Raw genomic sequence first — 21,395 nt, forward strand, 5'->3', positions numbered from 1 at the left:
TGCACAAAATTACAAAATCAAATGATAAAACAGAAAAGAAACTTTTCATACTGGAGTATGATATAATTAAGAAACTAGTTCATCTTCCAAGGCATAATATTGAGATGTTAGTCTTACAGAAGAATGAGCTGCTATACAAAAAGGTAAGGGAGTGTATCAAATAATTTGGACACGAAATGGAAGCATAGAAGTAGAGGTTAGTGGCTTGGCATAAGAGTAAGGGTATACGATGGCACAGAGGGAGGAAATCAGAAGAGAGGAAGTTGTGTGGCTGGAAAGATTGAATTTAGGTAATGGCTGAGGAGGGAACTGAGCAGTTATAAATCTACATGGATGAGAACCGACTGTGCAATGCAGTTTTGAAGTAAGAAGGTCTTGGTTGAAGGTGTATAGATGCTGGGAGATTATTCCATTTTTTTTGGAAATAAGTCCAGGAATATAAGAATTGACCTGCAGGAAGTTTAGGTTTATGTACTTGGAGACTGTACTGGTGTTTGGAACGTAGTGGATGGGCTGGGTAGTATAGGGCAAAGAGGAAGGTGATCGCTGGACAATCTTGAGGTTTATATATACATTTATGAGAGGTTGTGAGCTGGAGAAGGTAATGGGGGAATTCAAGCCATTGTAGTTGCTATAGGGCAATACAATGATCAGTGGAGTGGTGACTATTTGTAGCAAGTTTAGCAATTCTATTATAGCATGTTTCTAGTTTTGTCATTAAGGAAGACTGCAATTAGTTAATAAGGGAGCACCATAAGTTACAGATGGTAGAAGACATGTTAGCGCTAATACTTGTTTAGATGGGAGGAAGAGGAATTTGTTATGTCTATAAAGTAGGCCCAGTTTTTGTGTGTTTTATGTTATTTTGAATGTGAAAATCGAATTTAAGATTATCATCAATAATTACCCCCAAATAGCTTAGTATGGGAAACTAACTCAATTTTGGTAGAGTTAAGGGAGAGAATTTCAAGGTCAGTTGTATTAAGGGGTGAATTTCTTTTGGGAGTAAAGATCATAAGTTTTTTTTTGTTTTTTTTTTTTGTAGGATTTAGGGAGAGGTGATTTTTATGGGGTCTATATTAAAAGACCAAAGAGGTGTTTCAGCGAACACCTCTTGGTCGACAATTAATGAGTGAATGCTCAAAACAGCGATTTCTTTCTGTGGGAAAGAAATCGCTTCGCCAGCCCAGTGTATTAGCCCCTTTTCTCACTGTAGTGCGATCTCAGAGTTGGTATATTTAGTTAGAGGGGGCGGGCGAAGCCCCCACATTATGTTTTAAAGTGTGTGTGCTTGTGCTAGTGGTTCCTTTCCCAGGGAAAGAAACAGCTGTTTTGAGCATTCACGCTTTAGTGCATTCGCTCATTACATGTCTACCAAGAGGTGTTCGCTGAAATACCTCTTCGGTCTTTTAATATAGACCCATTTTTCTGAAGCCAAGTTTCTACTACGGAAAATGCAGTTTGGATAATTTGCTTTAGAGTGTTTGAGTTGTGGGTACAGCAGACTATGGTGGAGACTAGGGAGGCCTGCTCAATAGCTTGATGGAGATTATTTATAAAAATGTTAAACAGAAGAGGGCCTAAAATTGAAACTTGGGGATCATCAGTAGGGTTATGAATGTATGGGGAGATGGAGTTTTTCCATTTAACAGCATACTCTCTATTAGAGAGATTGCTTTTGAGCCAATTAAGAGACTGAGTATGTAAATTCTTGACACCTGGGAGAGGAGGATGGAGTAAGAGAGAGTGTAAAATGCTTTTGATAAGTCCAGAAAAGGGGCTCATACAATGTAACTGGAGTCTCATGCTTTATTCACAATGTCTAAGAATGAGATTAATGCAATGGATGTGCTGTGTCCAGGCCAGAAACCATGCTGAGTAGAGGAGAGAAGACTATATTTTTGAAGGTGATCTAAAAGTTGTTTCTGAACACACTTTTCTAGAATTTTTGGGACAGGAGAAAGTACAAGCTATAGATGGGAAGATGGAGATATCGACTGAGGGACCGCCTTTATGAAGTGTAATATTATAGCTTTTTTCCAGAGACCAGGATTCATATATGGATCTATTAATCAGAACGCTAACTGGGTAGGGCAATGAGTCAGCTGCAAGTTTGAGGAATTTGGCAGAGATATTGTCAGCAGAGTTGGAGCAGGACTTTAGTTTTAGAAGCAGTTTTTTGGTCAGGGCGGAAGGGATAGGAGAGTGTGTGAAAAAGTGATGGGTGAGTCTGATATACGCCATTTGGTGGGAGAGTGCCAGAGGATAGAGAGTGGTGGTAAGTAGAAGTAGTAGTGTTGAGAAAAGGTAGAGATAACACTGGCAATGGTGTCAATAAAATAAGAATTAAGGATGCTTGCAATTTGTTCTGGCAGTTTGTTGGGGTGAGGGCAGGGGTTGAGTTTAGTGCCGGGGGTTAAGAAAATTGTTGATATAAGACCAGAACGCTCTAGGATTAGTTTTTTCTACTAGTTTGCTGATTCCATAAGTAGTGCTGCTTGTCTTTAGAGATGAGTTTCTTAGCTTGGTTTCGGAGCTGTCTATAATGTACAAGATCAGTTGTATTTTTAGATTAAAGCCAAGCTTTCCATACTTTGCCCCCCTCAGTCATAATTTGTTTGGTAGCTTTAGTTAGCCATGGGGTACAAGTAGTTTTAGTTCTTTTAATTCTTGAAGGGGCTAGGCTGTCTAAAATGTTTTGAAAAAAATATTGAAGTAAAGCAAATCATCATCCAAGGGAAGAGTTTTAAGGATATTCCAGTAAAAGTGTTTTGGGAGTCTATTAAAGGTTATTGGGGTCAAATTTAGAAAGATTTTGGACTAATTCATAAGTTCATAGGTAGGTACTAGGCTATCGGCCCCAGTGCCTATACAAGCCTAGCCAAAAAGGTACCCTGGCTTTCGCCACCCAAGAAAATAATTTTCCTGTCCCCCTCTCGAGCAGAGCCACTGAGGTGATCCCCGGGGTGACTTTCCTATTTCCCATCCAATCATTGAACAGTGCCCAGAGTAACTGCACAAACTCTCTAGCAATACATACACTTAAACCTGCTGGTTTAGTATTATGGTTTCTTGGCACAGCTGAGCATGCTCGGATTGCATAGGCAGGGAGATGGTCACTAATATAATTGGACATAGTGCCAGATGTTATAAATTTAGACCCTTCATTTGTTTTGTTGTTGTACCTAGTAGCAGTAGTACAACACTACTACTGCTGCTACTATTGTACAATAAACATGTATATAGTTAGATTGTTATACAAATAATTTTATCGAAAGTAAATAAATAATATGCAACTTCTTGATCTTTATAACAAACTGAAATCAATATCTGATAACCTTCATATTGTAGTCTGAGGACCAAGAAATGGTTATAAGAGAAGATGGGAACAGTGATAACAAATCTGTCTTATTTAAAGCGAAATGGGACCTAACCAGCCTTTTCTCTCTCTTTCTTAACAACATATAGAAGGCTTTTCTTAAAATGATTCATATCAAGTTAGGGAACATACATGCACAAAGGAGTAGCCTGAGCTAAGTGTAGCTAATCTAATGGGGAGATTCAGATGTAGTTTGCTTGACTTTATCAACAAACTAGGAATATGTTATTCCATGTTTTGTCCATAGCTGAATGTTCTTTATCATTATCTCTGAAGTATATAGTAGCTTTTTCATAAAAATATTTTTAGCAATAAGTTCTCTTACAAATGTCTGTTTTTAAATATTTATCTATTAATATTAATGGATTAAATAACCTGCTAAAGGGGGAAGCCTGCTTAAATACCTGAAGTTACATAAAGCTCAAATAGTATTTTTACAAGAAACACATTTACTCAATAAGATGTTAATAAATTACTGTTAAAAATATTTAATTCTGGAAGGCTCTAGCTTTAGATCTAAAAGAGGAGGCAAACTCGTTCTGTGGAAGAATTCCCCAGTTATGCCTAATGTAATGGATACTTGTGTTGATAAAAACAGTATGTTAAGCATTGTTGTAAATGAATGGAATAGGAAAATATATACTTTGGTAAACACTTATTGGATTCCAGAGCTTGGAGCTAAAGATGCAAAAAATTATCTAGACACTATAGCCTATTACAGGAAAGGTGAGGTCATAATGGCTGATGATTTTAATTGCATCTTCTCTAATAAGGATACCACTGCTAATAAGAAACCTAGAATCACATCATCAGCTAAACACTTATCAAATTTTGTAAACCTTATGAACTTAAAGAATATACATGAATTAAGAAAAGTAAATTTGCTTCAATGCACCCATTATTCTTATAGATAAGGAACTCGGGCAAATATTGATAAGGTTTTTGTTACACGCAATTCGATTTCAAATATAAGAGAAGTTTCCTTAGTGTCATGTCCATTATCAGATCACAATGCTATTGTATTCAACATTATTTAAAAAAATAATGTCTTAATTCATCATAAAAGACTGCTACCATACATCACTAAAATAAAAGTATTTAAGGAGTGGTATGTAAATGAGATCAAGAACTTTAGAGAAATAAATACAAATGCTGAAGTAAATGATACCATCCTTTGGTATTCACTAAAGGCTTAATTAAATGGTAGAATTACATGCTGGTACATGAATAAAACAAAATAATTGGATAAATAATTAAATACATTACAAACTAAAATAGTTAAAATAAAGTTAGGCCTAAAACCAAATGACACAGTCAGTCTGAAAAAATAATTGAAATTCTAAACTATAAAGTGTCAATAAACCTGGAAAAAGTAAAACTTCAAACATATTCAGTGAATCCATCAAGCTTACATAAACTTGGTATAATACCTGAGAAAACAGACTACATCACATTAAAGAAACTACACTGCAAATAAATAACAACAAAGAAGGGAAAACAGATATTAAGGGTATTCTTGAGTGCTTCAGAAAATTCTATGATAATATAAATAAAAATTCAAACAGCTTAGTAAATGATGAAATAGTAGATACTTTCCTAAAGGATAATATAAAGAATAAAAATAACAAATAAACAATTAAATAAAATTGACAGACCTTTTTCTTTAAAAGAAATAAAAGATCAAATTAAATAAGTTAAAAAATAATAAGGATCCTGGTTTAGATGGTTTTGTACCTGAACTATATCAACTATTGTCAGATAATGCAGTTTTACACTAGAAAAGTCTTTCAGGGAAATAAAAACTACTTTAGGGGATCCCCATCATGGAAGTATTCCCTCATTTCACCCATTCTTAAGCGAGACAAAAATCCTACAACATGTTCTTCTTATGGACTCATTTCACTCGTAAATGTTGACTATAATATGTTTGTGTCTACTTTAGCAAATATAATTAATCTAATAATACCAAAATTAATTAACAATGATCAAACAGGTTTTAGTTTGAATAGACAGGTACAAGATAATATAGGGATACATACACTATGCAAATAAAAAATTAAAAAAAAATTTGCATCATTAGTCATGATTTAGACAAAGCTTTTTATTCAGTATATTAGGCTTATTTATTTAAAGTACTTAAAGAATATAACTTCTCAGCTGAGTTAATAGCATTAATTTCTAAGTTTTACATTAATTATTGTGCTTACTTCAACATTGTCCTTTCTTTCCAATTACTTTAAACTACAAAAGGTACTAAACAATGTTGCCCTTTATCGCCACTACTTTTTACACTAGTAATAGAACCTTTTGCTAATTTTATTAGGTCAAACAAAAATATTTACAGTATAAAATAGAAGTTGATTTGCAACTAAAAACCCAACTCTTTGTGGGGTGATATTTTGCTTATAATAGGAAATATAAAAAATAACTAGAACATATAATTTGCTCTATGAGGCATTTTGAAACTATTCCAAACTTTTACTTTAATCATAATAAAACAAGTACATTATTAATCAATAAGAAATTTAAAAATTCATATAAAAATATTCTGATTTCAATTGGAATAACTCTCAAATTAAATATCTTGGTATCACCATTATGCTTAATAGTAAGGAAATTATATAATTGTATCAATAACCTGTTGAAAATTCACTTGTAAGTCGTCACAATTTGGAATAAAATTTTCTTCACTATGGAAGAATATTTAATGTTAATTAAGATGGTCAATTCTCCCTAAAATAGTAGATGTTATGCAATCATTAACACTGTCTCCACAAAAAAAAATTCTACTTAAGTTTCTTTGGCATCCCAATATACCAGGAGTTCCTTTTAATTGGCACACAAAAGACTGGGATAAAGGTGGAATAGGATTCCATGATATTCAATTGTAAGCTACTTCAACTTTTGCAAAACTCATAGCATTGTGGATAAATTCATCATATGAATCAAAATGGAAACTAATACATCAGGTATTATTATCTAAAAATAACAAACATATTACTAACTGTCATAAGCAAATAGCTCCTAACGATTTTGTCTTGCTAGTAAAGATTATTGTTTAAAGGAAACATTTCTTGTAATCAAATTCCATATATAATATTCTTTCTTCCTTCCTTCTGGAATTTCAAATGTTTTGTTTTACTAAAAACCTAATCTTTTCAATTTTTTCAACAGTATATACAAATGAATGCTTAGAAACTCACAATTTCACTAGAGTGATAGATCTACAAGAACAAAATAATTTATTGGCATCAATTTTTAAATGGAACTGAAACACATTCTGTCGAAAATGCAATGTCTAGATAAAACTACAATTCTAATAAGTGGTTAATACTACAAATGTGCAGGGATTTTGTAAGTTCAAAGATAAATAAGACATTTAACTTAGATAAGAAAACTTCTCTCAACTATTGGAATTCCTAATCAATACTAATAATAAAGCAACAGAAAATAAGGCTAACTTATCACAGATTTATAGAATTCTTACAGTGGACCTCTTACACTTAGACAATACTTTTTCAAATTATTCCATAAAAATTAATAATGTAAATTTTACCAATGAAGATAAGCAATGTTAAAGTCAATATGAAAAAACGTACATCTTCTTTATAGTGGAAAATGTTCACCTGGAAATTCTTGCACAGAGCCTTTTTTACACATCACTGCATTACAAATATGTACAATCAAGGAGAATCAAATGCTGGAGATGTGATTCTGAGGTAACAGCTGACTAGATACATATTGTATATGAATGTGAGGTCATCTCCCCTTTAGAAATTATTATTATTATTCAAGCATTGAGGTCAGATAGGTGCAATATTTCCAAGTGATTGATTTTATTTAATGCTTCGATCCCTGAAATAATTCCAATGACTCAAGTGCCTCTTCTTTGGTCTACACTAGCAATAGCTAGGAAAGTAAGAACCAAAAACTGGAAGAGTAGAACTACTCCTGCTTGTATTGAATTTCTTTAATATGGCAGACTTGTATATTGTAGTGAGCTACATTCAATTAGGATGGGAACTTCTAATATTACTCAATCCTTTAAGTCATGACTAAAATTTAAAGATTTGCTTGCAAAATATTACCTGTTGTTAATCTGTATTACCACTGATACATCACACTGCTGTGGACGTCTGTAAAGAATTGTTTTTATTTTACTTTACTCTTATTTTTCTTTGTTATTAAAATACAATAACATTTTTTTCAAAAAAAAAGTAACAATGCAAAAAACACAAAATATCACAGACCAAACACATATCCAGAGGCAATGATCCTTTAATCTATTTAGCACTTTCGTCCTCAACAGGACTTCTTCAGAATAAAATAACATTGTTTGAAAAAACATTTCAATGCACACAGCCTTATCAAGGTCAATGAGCCTAATTAATCATTTAACAAATTAATCACTCAATAAATTACTTGAACAGATAACCATTTAAAGTACAAAAGAACAACATTTAATATTAATACTTTTCAAAATATTTCTACAGGCAGAATATTTGCTACAGGCCTAGCATACATTTTGATTTGTTCTTTTTGTGATGCATTTTATGTTGGTATGACAACTAGAAAATTTCTGAAAAGAATTAAGGACCATTTATATGTGATTAGGATATTTGATAAGAATAAGGCCTTGTTTAAGCACAGTACTAAGGTCCATGAGTTTCAAAAAAATTGTATTTTCTGTCTTGGAATATGTTCCTTTAAATCTGACAGGAGGAGGTTAAAAAAGATTTATGGAAAGAAAAGAAACTTTGTGGCAACTTAGATTACAAGCAGGCAAACCACCAGGTCTGAACAAATGAATTAATATAATTTTTTTTGTCTCAGTTTTTTTACTTATTTGAATGAGTGATTAATTATGCCTACTAACCTTAATAAGGCTGTGTGTATTTAAATATTTTTTCAAACGGTGTTACTTTATTCCAAAGTCGTCCCACTGAAGACAAAAGCATTAAATGGATTAAAGGATTTTTGCCTCAGGATATGCCTTTGGTAGGTGATTTTTTTTGTGTTTTGTTTTTTGTACTTCACCACTTAACTCTTGGACTTAGGTTTGAATGTAACAATGCACTTTAAACAGAGACTTGTACTAGTACAGCTTCATGGAGATGTGGGGAAGGTGGCTGTAGAAAAACTAGCCAGGAGGATATTCACAATATATACAAAATAAGTTCTGGGTTGTGCTTAATGAGAGCCTTATAGTAGTAGAGATGAGTTTAAGAAAATGTGGACAAAGAAGGTTACTTTAGAAAAGACCTTTAACCTGTACAGTTCAACTGTAAAACAAACAAACCTGTTAGGGGAAAAAATATAAAAAATAAAAAATGTACAATAAGCCGGTTGCATTATTGTGCACACCCTTAAACTAACACTTTGTTGAAGCACCTTTTGATTTAATTACAGCATTCAGTGTTCTTGGGAAGGAGTCTATCAGCACGGCACACCTTGACAGCAATATTTGCCCACTCTTCCTTGAAAAAGCACACCAAATCTGTCAGATTGCGAGGACATCTCTTGTTCACAGCTGTCTTCAGGTCACCCCAAAGATTTTCTATTGGATTTAGGTCTGGGCTCTGGCTGGGCCATTCCAAGGTTTTAATTTACCTTTGGTGAAGTCATTCTTTTGCTGATTTGGATGTATGCTTGGGGTCATTGCTGTGTTTAAAGGTCAAATTCCTCATCATCTTCAGCTTTCTAGCAGAAGCCTGAAGGTTTTTGGCCAAACGTGACTGGTATTTGGAAATGTTCATAATTTCCTCTATCTTGACTAAAGCCCCAGTTCCAGCAGAAGAAAAGCAACCCCAAAGCATGATACTGCCACCACCATGCTTCACCATGGGGCTGGTGTTCTTTTGGTGATGCGAAGTGTTGTTTTTGGGTCAAACATACCTTTTGGAATTGTGGCCAAAATATTCAACCTTGGTCTCTCATCAGACCATACATTTTCCCACATGCTTTTGGGGGACTTGTTGTATTGTTTTGCAAAGTTTAGCTGGGCCTGGAGGGTTTTTCTGTGTAAGAAAAGGCTTCCTTCTTGCAAACCTACCCTCACAGTCCAGACATATGGAGAATATGGGAGATTGTTGTCATATGTAGTACACAACCAGTACTTGCCAGAAATTCCTGCAGCTCCTTCAGTGTTGCTGTAGGTCTCTTGGCAGCCTCCCTGACCAGTTTTTGTCTTGTCTTTTCTTCAGTTTGGAGGGACATCCAGTTCTTTGCAACGTCACTGTTGTCCCATATTTCCTCCTCTTTTTGATGACGGTATTCAATGTGTTCCATGATATACCCAATGCTGTGGAAGTTTTTTTGTACCCTTCTCCTGACTGATACCTTTCAACACTAAGATCCCTTTGATGCTTTGTAAGCTCTCTGCGAACCGTGACTTTTGTTGTAGCAGGAAACTGAGTAAATGTCAAGAAAACCCTACTAGGACAGCAGAACTTTACTTGGTGTTAATCAGAGTCTCTTTAATTGTTGGCAAGTGTGTACCCATGAAGACTGAATACTGTAATTAAATCAAAAGGTACTGCAACAAAGTATTAGTTTAAGGGTGTGAACACTTACACAACCAGCTTATTGTATGTTTTTTATTTTTTATATTTTTTCCCCTAACATATTTCTTTGTTTTTCAATTAAATTGCATACGTTATAGGTCGCATTAAAGATGGGAAAAGTTTGGAAATGATTTATTGTGGTCCCATTTTTTTACATCACAAAAACCTGGAATTTTAACAGGGGTGTGTACACTTTATAGTCTCTGTATATAAAGCTAAGACATTCAAACCAGCCAGTCTTCCTTCTTGATTGAATAGATTTGAATTTTTTAACCTTCTTTACTAATTTTTGACATAAATGTTCAGTAATTTCTTACTCCCTCAAAGTGCTCTCTAAACAGATTCGAATGTATGGATTCTCTACCTATTAGCAAATGCTCTCAGTATGTTAAATTTTGGGTCTTCCTCCTTTATTTTAATTTGCTGGTGTTTATGGGATCCAATACTTTTGCATATTTATGGGTGCTACCTTATCTAACTGTGGCACTACTTTATTTCCTCTATCCATTTTACACTTCTTAAAATTTCTTCTATTACCCTCACACCCCTCCCAGCATTTTCTTTACATAACACCTGTAGTCCACCTACTAAATCTAATATCATGTTTCCATATTGCACTATAACTTGTGTTTAAAAGATTGTCAAACATGATTGGTCTTGTAGCTATTAAGTTCAATTCAAAATCCAGCGCACCTAACCTGCCATGTGTTATTGGCAGTATCAATATTTTCAATTAACTCTGGGTTTATTTAGCCAAAAAATGTTTTTTTCAATTTAAAGAAGAAATCTCTGTGGGGTACCAGTAACCCCTGAGCTGTGTATAATATTAAGGTGACAGAAAACCACTGAAAAGTTTGTATTTTCTGCAGCATGTCTGAGCAAATATTATTCCACCTATTTAAAAGTTACCTATTTTTATCTAAGATTTGTTTGTAGGCCAGTTCAGCTCATATTTGCAATGTATCTGCCAACTGTATCCCTAAATATGTAATTTGTTTGGGTACCTACAGGGATGAATGTTCCTTTAATAGCTTAGGGGGTGCAGTGTAATTAATTCTTAATGTCTTGATTTTGTGTGTGTTGATCTTACATTTTGTGAACTGTTTATATTTGTGCAATTCCAACAAAAAAAATAATTTAGCTGTCTGGTTTTGCAAGCTATATTAGCAGATCATCTACATAAAGTGAAATTCTGCACTCTTCTTTTCTTATTCTAAACCATGAATAGTTCAGTGTTTTCAGTTTCACACCCAGGGATTCAAGGTACAAGGTGAACAGCAAGGGGGGTAAGTGGATTTCCTTGTCTGATGCTTCTGCCAATCTCTCTGATTTCAGAAACCCCCTCACCCACTTTTACCCTGGCCACAGCATTTGCATATAGCGCCTTAAGCAACTGTATAAATTGCTGTAGGGAAATAAAGTCAGAATTCACTCTGTCAAATGCTTTTTCAGCATCCACAACTGACACAAACAGTGGCTTCTTTGTGATAAATGGATCCTGTATTAACAGAGAAGTCCTGATCAGGTTATCAAATGTGATTCTACTGGTTACAAATCTGCAATCATTGTGAATACAGATGGATAAAGTAATAGCCAACTTTGGCTAATACAGAAATAAATAAATTGCAGTTGTGGTTTAAAATAGAAATTGGCATACTTAAACTTTACTTGGGTAGGGTCTTTCCAAGGGATTATAACGGCTGTAATTGTTGTCTGGACCCATAGGTTTGGGATTTGAATTGTTTGCATAATATTACTGGCCAGAGTAAATGCCTTACAACTATTTCTCAGCACTATTTATAAATCTGTAATGATGTTTTCCCTCTTTTCTTTCTTTAATAATTTGTCTTACCTTTGTTTCTACAAAAAAGCGATGTAGGAACCATAAAAAGTACAGTATAAAATCTTTAATTGTAAAATACTAAATGCTTTCATCCCTCAAGTATGTATTTATAGTATTATTTTACAATAAAAGTTTTTTCTCTGTACCTTTATGGTTTCAATTTTGCTTTTTTGTTTTTATTTGTTTTTTTCTTGTTGGTTACTGTTTTACCTTTGTTTCTATTACCTCTGCTGTCAGCTGAGGGGCTTGACTTAACTTGATTTTTTTAATTTAAAACCCTTAGATATTTCTCTATTTTACAGGTTCAAATGTAAGAACTAGGCTAGCTGCCTTTGTGGGCCATTTTAAGAGTAGCCAGTTTCCTTTTTTGTGCTTGAATTAACCTATTCCAATTGGTTAGAGATTGGCCTTATCCATCCCATGGCTAGTAATTACATATTACCATTAGTGAGAATAACTGGGATCATACCATAGATAATTTGAGAGGACCTATGCAGAATAAAGCATTTAGGATCTGCCTCTCTCCAGTAGCAATACATGGGGCAGTCCTGGGGTAAATTTTCTGTTTTTTATCCATAGATCTAAGCTGTGCTTGAATATGGAAAGGGATATGTGTGCGTTTTATATGAATGGGAGTCTGTTCCAGAGCCAGCAGTGTAGCTAGGGTGGGCCGAGAGCGGCAATGGTCCCAGGTGCAAAGTGTTTGGGGGGGGAGCATGAATAGATGATCCTGATCTTTCATTAATGCAATACTGGATTAAAAAAAAAAAAGAAACAGCTATGCTACTGTCCAGAGTAGCAGTATTCTCTGCAAAATATATCTATTCCTCCAAACCATTTTGTTGATGTTGAAGTTTAGATCCCTGGACCAAGTGTTTCTGATGCCATTTGACTTGTTGAAGTGCAGTAAATCTATCGATATTGGGTTGGAGGATAACTTTTACGCCAGACACAGGTCACCTCTTAGCAGTCTGTAGGACACAAAGTATAAGATACAAAGTATAACAACAGGGCTTTAAGTCAGTCCATTTAGGACATGTTGTTTAAGCCTTGTATACTTTTAGTATTCTATTTCTGTATTTCCTGCTCTTGCATGCCATTCACTGCATCTTCTTTGTACAGCTTTGCATAATATTCTGCAAATTTGTCTATTTATTTTGCCTGGTCTTACAGATTCTCTTGTCTTAGTGTCTATTAATTTATGTATCAACCTGTCTGCTGCCCAAGTCTGAGGACTAGGAGTTTCTGCTTGGCTTGTGAGATCTCAAAACCATACAATTTTAACAATTATTTTGCCTTGTCTACATTACATAACACATGTCTATCTATTCTTCTTCTTTTTTAACTCCTTTTCTTTTGTGTTTGTCCTGGAATATCTGTTATCATGTTCTCTTGTGTTATCAATTTCTTTTGTTGTCCTCATGTATGTCTTACTCACTTCATCTTCCCCATGCTATGTTCTTTTATAATAACCATTATGTTTTTCTGGGATTGCACTTGGGATATCCGGAGTCCCTTACTAAACCTTTTTTGAGATTGCTCTAAAGATGCCCTGAGTCCCTTACTCGTTAACCAGTTCTCCAAGCCATCTTTCATATTTTGCCTTTTGCTCCACCTTTATCTGTTCCTCTTCGTGTAAATTAAATTTTTTCCTCTATGTTTTCCCATGGTGTTGGCCCTGTTTGCAAGTGTAAGTACCAATGGCACAGTCTGTCAATAAAATATAACGAGTACTTAATGACTCTACTAAATGGCATAATAATTTTATCTAATCTCAAACATGAACAGAACTTATAGGAGTATATTGTATAAATAGAATCTGGCAGCTTTAGCATCCTATGTACATCTTTCATTGCCATTGTTAATAGATATCTACTGTTTCATAAATTTGCCTGCTACTGGAGTTCTTGGCTTTCTGCAGCCAAAATGCACTTTGTCTCCTGCACATATTTAATTCAAGTCTCCTGTATAAACTATTTCCTCCTGAAAAAATGGTCTATTCCCTTATTAAACATGTTAATTCCATCTGACTGCTACAAGGTAGAATGCATATGTTAATGAACATTAATTAACTTTCTAAATATCATATAGCCTTATATCTGCTTTCTCCACCAGCGTTTCATTCCATTATGTCGAAATAACTTTCCCTGATAATCAACATTACCATCCCTCTTCTACCTCCTATGTTATGAGAATTCCTTCATCCTACATCCATACTTACTTTTTGTCTAATAAATGGGCTTCTTGTAGTAAGAGTATTTATGGTTTAAGGTTTTGTGTGTGTGTGTGTGTGTGTGTGTGTGTGTGAGTGAACAAGTTGCTTCTTTTAATCTGGTTCCTCAAGCTGTTAGAATTTCAGGATAACATATATCCTGGAACAGAAGAACCAGGCAGAGGGGTCCTCTTCCCTATTTGTTACTTGCGTTATATTTAGAACAACTGGCAAAGAAAATAAGGGAGTCATAAATTCATGGCTATAATTTGTAGGGTGTTCAAGAAAAGTTGGCTTTATTTGCAAGATGATATTATTTTGCACCTGATGGAACCATAAAGTCGCATCTCGGTGTTGTGGAACATTCAAAGAAAGTTCTGTTTTTTTGGGGGGGGGGGGGGTTTCGGGATATAAAATTAATGAAGACAAAACAAAGGCTACACCTGTAAACTACATATCCATACATGAACTGGTTCAACAATATCTATATATACGGGGACATGATAAAATGAAGTATTTAGGAGTATGTCTTAAAAAGGATTCTGTTATGGTAGCTAAGGATATGTGGGAAGAGACTAAACAAAAGATAATACAAAAACTGAGAAACTGCAAGCTCTTGCCTATGGAAGAATAGCAAGATGCAAGCAGTAGAAATGTTTTAGTCTCTTTAGAATTATTCAAAGGTCAGACATTTTTACCAACCAAGGGAGAAGTGGTGAATAGCAATTAATAAAGAATTAAAGGGTTTTGGAGGGGAAGAGTCAAGTGGGATAAGTTGATCCTTCCAATAAAACAAGGAGGTTTAGGATTACCTAATTCAAATGGATACTTTAGAGCTACACATTTAAGGCTCTTATACATGAACAAGCAGATAGCTACAAATCAAAGTGGTAAGGGAAGATGATGAAGCTGGGGGTGGGTGATTCAAGAAATAAGGAAAGAGTGGAATACTGGATGCAGATCCTTAAGGAAAACAACAACAGTTATAAGGAATATTATATTCATAAAGTAGCAGAAAACACATTAAGAACAAGCCAACAAGGGAAAGGAGAAAGGAGATTTTGCAGATAGGGGAATTTATAGAGGAAGTTGGCAAAGAAACCAAGGTATTGGGAACAAATAATTAGACAAGGAGAGGTAACAAAATGGGAAGAGACCACAAAGACATTTGGTTTGTACTGCACGCTAGTGATTGCCTTCCCTATCAGGGACTGACATCAGAGTATAGGCAAAGAGAAAGGATACAGCAATCCTAAATGAAAGAACTGTACTGGTTGAGTTTTTAGGTTAATCTAGAACAGAAGCTGCTGTTAAAAATGGATAATTAGTAAGACATATAAAATACTGCATGACAACTATAGGAATCAATCAGAGGAGGTCAGAAAACCCTGGGAAGAAAAATTAGACAAGCAATTCACAAAGAAACTACGGGAAAACATATGTATGACTCCTCAATATGCCACTTCTGCACCCAAAAATAACTTTACCATTATACAGATGCCCTTCAGTTCTTTGATTCCTAAACCATAGCATGGTCAATCTATGATGCATGCTACTACTAATATATTTTTTTCTGAAATTCATTCATGGTTTAAGATGCAGAAACTTAAAAAGAATCCAGTTAAGCTGCCTGCCACACAGTCAAATGTAAGAAGTGTCAACATTTCTTGAATAAATAGAGTTCAGTCATGTATCTAGCATGCAGAACATTGGTGTGATCTCTGACAAAACATGATACTCAAGGGAGAGTTGCTGGCTCTTGTGAAATCAGCACTCTATCATCTGAAAAACATTATGAGGAAGCATCATACAATTCCCTTACTGAAGGCTCTGGCCACTGACTGACAGATTTGTGACATTTAGAGCAGATAACTGAAATGTCCCATACTTTGGATTGCCTGTACTGGAGATCCAGAGACTGTAGCTTATTCATAATGTTTGTCCCAGGGTTCCAAATGACTAAAATATTAGCCAATATTTCTCCATTCTTAATGCGTAGTGCTGGACACTGGTCATATCACTTCAGCTGTAGAGTGATGACATATACTTATTTGGCATTTATCAGGAAAGTCCAACTGGGAATGAATCCCTTTTTCAGCCGAGGCCCAGGGAGAAAAGCTTCAACATACATATTTCAATTAATAAAGCACATAAAATGATCACATGAAGTGCAGTAGAAATAGCAGAATAGACATACAGGACAAATAAGGTCCAGTGAATACTGAACAGCAATCATAGGATACTGAACACCTAGTAAGTACAATCAATAGTGATAACCAATGGTAAAAGAGGTTAAGTATTTTAAATATGGGAAAAAGACTAACAGAAAGGAAGGAGATTTTGAAGTTGGGGAAGATTAGGAAATGGAGTTAACGTAGGGAGCTATTGGGGAAGCAACTGGTGCTTTGGCTAATAAGAGAAGGGAGGAAAGGAAAGGGGGAAGAAGGGAGAAGGAAGGATGAAGGAAGAGAGGGGAGAGATAGGAAGAGAAGGAAGGAGTGACAGGTAGTGTCAGCCTGGTGTAAGACGTATAGAGCCAGGACTTAAGGAGAAATTTTTCTAGAGATTGTTTGAATAAGTGACTACATGGCATTGCTCTAATATCTGTAGGAATACTGTTCCAGACCTTGGTTACCGAGTAGGAATATAGGCAGTCACTGATAGATTTCTTTTCAGTTTATTGGATTTGAAGGAGGTGTTTCTTAGATGAGCAAAGAGGGTGATTAGGGAGGTAATGGTTAAGAATGGTGCTGGTTGCTGGGCAGGATGAGGATTTGTACAGCATTTTATGAGCAAGGAGAAGTTGGGTGAACCTGAGGTAGTGAGGTAACTCAAGACAGTTTAAATATCTGAAGGCGGAGCAGTGGTGGGAATTGTGAGACTCACTGGCTGCAAATCTACCTACTTTTTACAGCAAAGCTCAAGTTCTGATCTTAGGGGGATCTGAATGTTGGTGAAAGTGGGCGAGGCAAATAGTAGTGAGGAAGGGGGTATGTATTGGCTAGATTAACTCTTGAGAAGTTGGTAAGGAATCTTTTTGAGCTACAGAGCATGCCCAGTTTTGGGGCGCTGTTTTTATGCACTTCTGAATATGAAGATCAAATTTCAGTTGATCATCTCTTATGACACCAAGCAACTTTGTTGAGGTACAACTTCAATTTCAGTATTGTTGAGAGAGGATATTTTAAAGTATCGTTTATGTGTACTTGGGATTTGGGGAGAAATAAGAGCAGTTTTGTTTCATTTAGATTGCCACTGAGCCAGGTTTAAATAGAGCTGAAAGCCTGCTGAGTGATAGATTGTAACTGGGAAGGACTATTAGACAATCAAATGTGGAGTCATCTGCATATTGTATAAGTGTAGCTTGTTGGGAGGATGTAAGTGGATCATTTATAAGGTCCCTAGTGGGACACCTGTATTAACAGGTAGAAAAGATGAGTAAGTAGAGAGCCATTTAACTGACTGTAGCTGGTTAGATATGTAGCTGCAGAACCAAGTGACTGTTGTACTGGAAAAGCCTAAAACAGACATTTTTGAGAGTAGTTTGGTATGTGAGACGGAATCGAAAGCTGTAGAGAGATCTAAAATGAGGGAAGAATCTAAACTGTTATTATCTCTGACTTTAATGTCATGATCCAAAAAGGCAACAAAAGCAGTTCTGCTATGATCTGAGTGAAAGCCGTGTTGGGTAGAGGATAATAGATTTTCTTGGAGTTAAGGATTGTAAAAGTTGTTTATGAATAAATTTTCCAATATCTTGGAAAAAGGGAACAAGATTGCAATTGGTTTGAGGTTTGTTACTTCAGTGGAATTTTCCCCTTTATGAAGAGGAATGATGTAAATTTTCTTCCAGATAAAGACTGGGTAGGCAACAGAGGCGGGAGCAATCTTTAGATATTCATATGGGAGACTGTCTACAAAGGGGGAAAGCAGGGCTTAAGTTTGTGTAATAAATTTTTTATACAAGAAGTAGAGACAAATTTTTGAAAATGCCATTGTTAAAACTTTAAAGTTTGTCGGGGGGGGGGGGTGGCAGAATTCTGTAGGGAGTTTTGGGTGATGGTGGCTATTGAGTCTATAAAGTGAGAATTAAATTAAGAATCAGTTTCTAAGGGCAAGATGTCTGAACAAGGTTTAGGGGTACTAGGAGGTCCAGCTGTAATATTTTCTTGACAGTGGACCAACATTTTTTGTGGGGTGGGGTTGTATTTTAGTTATCCTGTGGGTTGAAGTAATATTTCTTATCAGCAGTAACATTTTTTTGTCATGTTTCGAAGTTGTTTGTAGGTCTGTAAGGTGAGTTTGAGATTTTTATTTCTGCCAGTTTCTCCAAGCTTTGTCTCTCTTATACATTGATTGTCTACTAGAAGAGGATAGCCAGGGTGACTGGGCAAATTCAATTCTCTTTTTTTTCTTATAGGAGCGATGCTTTTGAGAATGTCAAGAAATATTGTATTAAATTTTAGAACCACATTATCCAGTGGTGGGGGATAGAGGATGGACTAATTAATGTTATTAAAGATGTTGTTAAAGATCTTGGAATTCAAATTTTAGAGGTTACAGATCTTGGAATTGAAATTTGAGAGGTTATGGCAATCTTTATAAAGCTGCTGTTTGATATGGTGAGTTGTTAGTCTCTGAACATAGGTGGGATGGTGATCAGTGAGGGAGTCCGGGTGGGTTTTTGGAGAGTTGTAAAGGTTTGGATTTGAGACTAGGATCCAGTCCAGAATAGTCCCAGTGTTATTAGCTTTGTTAAAGTGAGTAGAAGTTATGAGTTGTTTGAAACCATATAGACTGATACTAGTGGAAGGGTAGTTTGATGTGAATGTTTGCCAGTTAATATTGACATCACCAAGAATTATTACTTCATGAGAGATGGAACTAGATACCCAGTGTAGGACTGTCTTCCAGAAATCGGGGTGTTATTTCCTCGGGGAATATATAGGGCAATTATACATAGTGTTTTATGCTCATTTAATTTACAGTAAGAGACAAGGATCTGAGAGAGGAATTTAGGGAGAGACAAAGATATGATCAGAAAACACGACTGCTACACCACCAACTGTTTTATTTAATCTGTCAGAGGGGATGACAGTATAGCCAGGGTAGAGAATTTCAGAGTCTTTTATATGTGGTTTGAGCCAAGTTTCTGTAAGAATAATAATTTCTGGGGAGTAATGAATGATCCAGGAATGAAATTCAGAGACTTTGTTTACTATACTTTGAATATTCATGGATATGATTTTCAAATTTTTTAGTAGATGATGCTACAGTAGAAGAGGGAGCAGGTGGAGAAGAGAGGTAGCCAGGACCTGGGTTTGGGTGGACATCGCCGCATAATATGATTTTTTTATGGTATAAATACTCTAGTGAGGGTTTAGGTGCATTAATATTACATTTACATTTTACCTTATAAAATTCGTAACCCTTCTCCCAAACTCATATATCTGAAAATGAGATTGGGGGGGGGGGGGGTGTAAGCAAAATAAGCTAGAAGCAACAGTAATAGTGAACGGCTGACAAGTGACCTAGGCAGCGTGAGTAAGGGTGGGGGATTGAGAAATAGGTGATATAGCCATCATACAGCATGCAAGATATGACAGTAATAGGAATAGGTGTGGGCAGAAAGATGAGCATATCTAATGTGTATTAGAAATGAGAGTCTTGAAAATGATAATGGACATACCCAGCTGTATAAAACACTGGACTTCCACGTGTGTAGCTTGATACAGCATACACACCAAGCTGGCAGTTCCTCAATCTTGAAAATGTGGCTAAAAATTCCTAAAATTAGTAGACGCAACTGGTGCTAGGTTCTTTTGGAATATGTAAGTAACCCTTATTCAGTGGAATTTTCTGAAATTAAAGGAATGTAGATGGAATGAACATGTTAACTCTTTAGCACCTTGAGCACTATAGCGGACTTCCCTGCAAGACACTGCAAGTTTCCAGTAGCTGAAAGGTTCTTTTCAATCATGCAAGATATAACAATGGGTTCTTTCATTATGCAAAACTTCAGAACTCAGAAATTCAAAAATATTATGCAGTGCAATGATTTAGCAATGCATGTGGGTTAAAATCACATTTAAAGCAGCTACAAAAGCATAGTGTTGCTTCTGCCTTTTCATTTTATTTGAATTATTTAGTCAAATTTGTTTACTAGGGTAGAGCACTGTTCAAACGACCAAATACAGGCTCAACCCGGGTTACATCATAATTTAACAAAACAATGTACAGTATACATATAACAATGGTTTACATTTATGGGTAAGTAACAAAACAAATAAATGTACAGTTACATAAGTGAGATTAAAAAGGGAGAATAGAGTTAAAGGAGGATGAGGAGGAGGAGTAGAACTGGTGAAGATATAAGCAGTAGTATCCAGGTTATGAAAGTTAATAGAGACCAGCAAGATGACATAGGGTACTAGATTATGCATTGTGGGTTTGGTAAGGTAAGCTTTACTTCAAACATTACTGAAAAAATGCATCAGTCACAGAAAGCCGCCAGTGTTAAACACTTTAGATGGAGCAGTAGTAATAAGAATGAGTCAGTGTCGTGTGTCATCTCAAACAAGCTAAATTGCAAAAATAAGTAATCCTGCGTAAAAAAGAATTCACAAACTATTCTACACTTTTAGTTCTATCGCATATTTTGAAATGTATGTATTTTTGTGATAAAACTATAGGCATTAACTGCTTTTATGTCTATTTGTGTTAATGTACTTTGACCACAATTTGCTGGAAAGAGTAATATAAATAACCTGAACACAAAATGTCAATTATTAATGGAGTAACTTTACAGGAAGACGCAAATTATTCAGAAAGTCCAGAAGCTGCCCTTTACTGTAGCCATAATCATAACTCAAAAACAAACTTTGTCAGCTAAACAATGCATCTTTACAGATGAACTGGCTTCTAACCCTTAAAAATCACAATTTACCTGATCCATTTAACTGGCTTCTAACCCTTAAAAAATCACAATTTACCTGATCCATTTTGTTGACTGCAACTGCAAGTTGAGTTACTCCAAGGGAGCGAACCAGTAATCCATGTTCTCTTGTCTGGCCACCAGCTTCAAAACCAGCTTCAAACTCTCCTCGACTGGCATCCACAACAAGAACTGCAACGTCTGCCTGTGAAGAAAATGAAACAAAAAAATGACCTATGTGCCAGTTTCCTGAAAGCAATGTTTAGTGCTTAACATATCTGATCAATAACCTTTTTTATTTTCAGCTTGTTATGCATAATCTCTTGGCCATCACAATTTAAGTAGGGAAGAAATTTTGCTACTTCCTTATTATAGCGGCCTTGGCGATATAGTTAGGTAAAGAGTAAACAGAGCGATTAACTGCAAAATGTAAGCACCACAACAGATATAAAGAAAAAATTGTA

The 21,395-nt window shown here is 35.4% G+C and overlaps 1 protein-coding gene across 2 annotated transcripts in view; it reads right to left on the reverse strand.

Annotated features, from left to right (window-relative positions):
- Window positions 1–21,395, reverse strand: part of HBS1L (HBS1 like translational GTPase) — a 2,781,383-nt gene that overhangs the window by 951,460 nt on the left and 1,808,528 nt on the right. For both annotated transcript variants that reach the window (XM_044076292.1, XM_044076279.1), the window contains one exon: window positions 20,990–21,136. In XM_044076292.1, the coding sequence (XP_043932227.1) occupies window positions 20,990–21,136 (147 nt within the window). The remainder of the gene's footprint in view (window positions 1–20,989; window positions 21,137–21,395) is intronic.

This window comes from Protopterus annectens, chromosome 1.part1, assembly GCF_019279795.1.
Source record: "Protopterus annectens isolate FY-2018-M chromosome 1.part1, PAN1.0, whole genome shotgun sequence".
Taxonomy (NCBI): Eukaryota; Metazoa; Chordata; order Ceratodontiformes; family Protopteridae; genus Protopterus; species Protopterus annectens.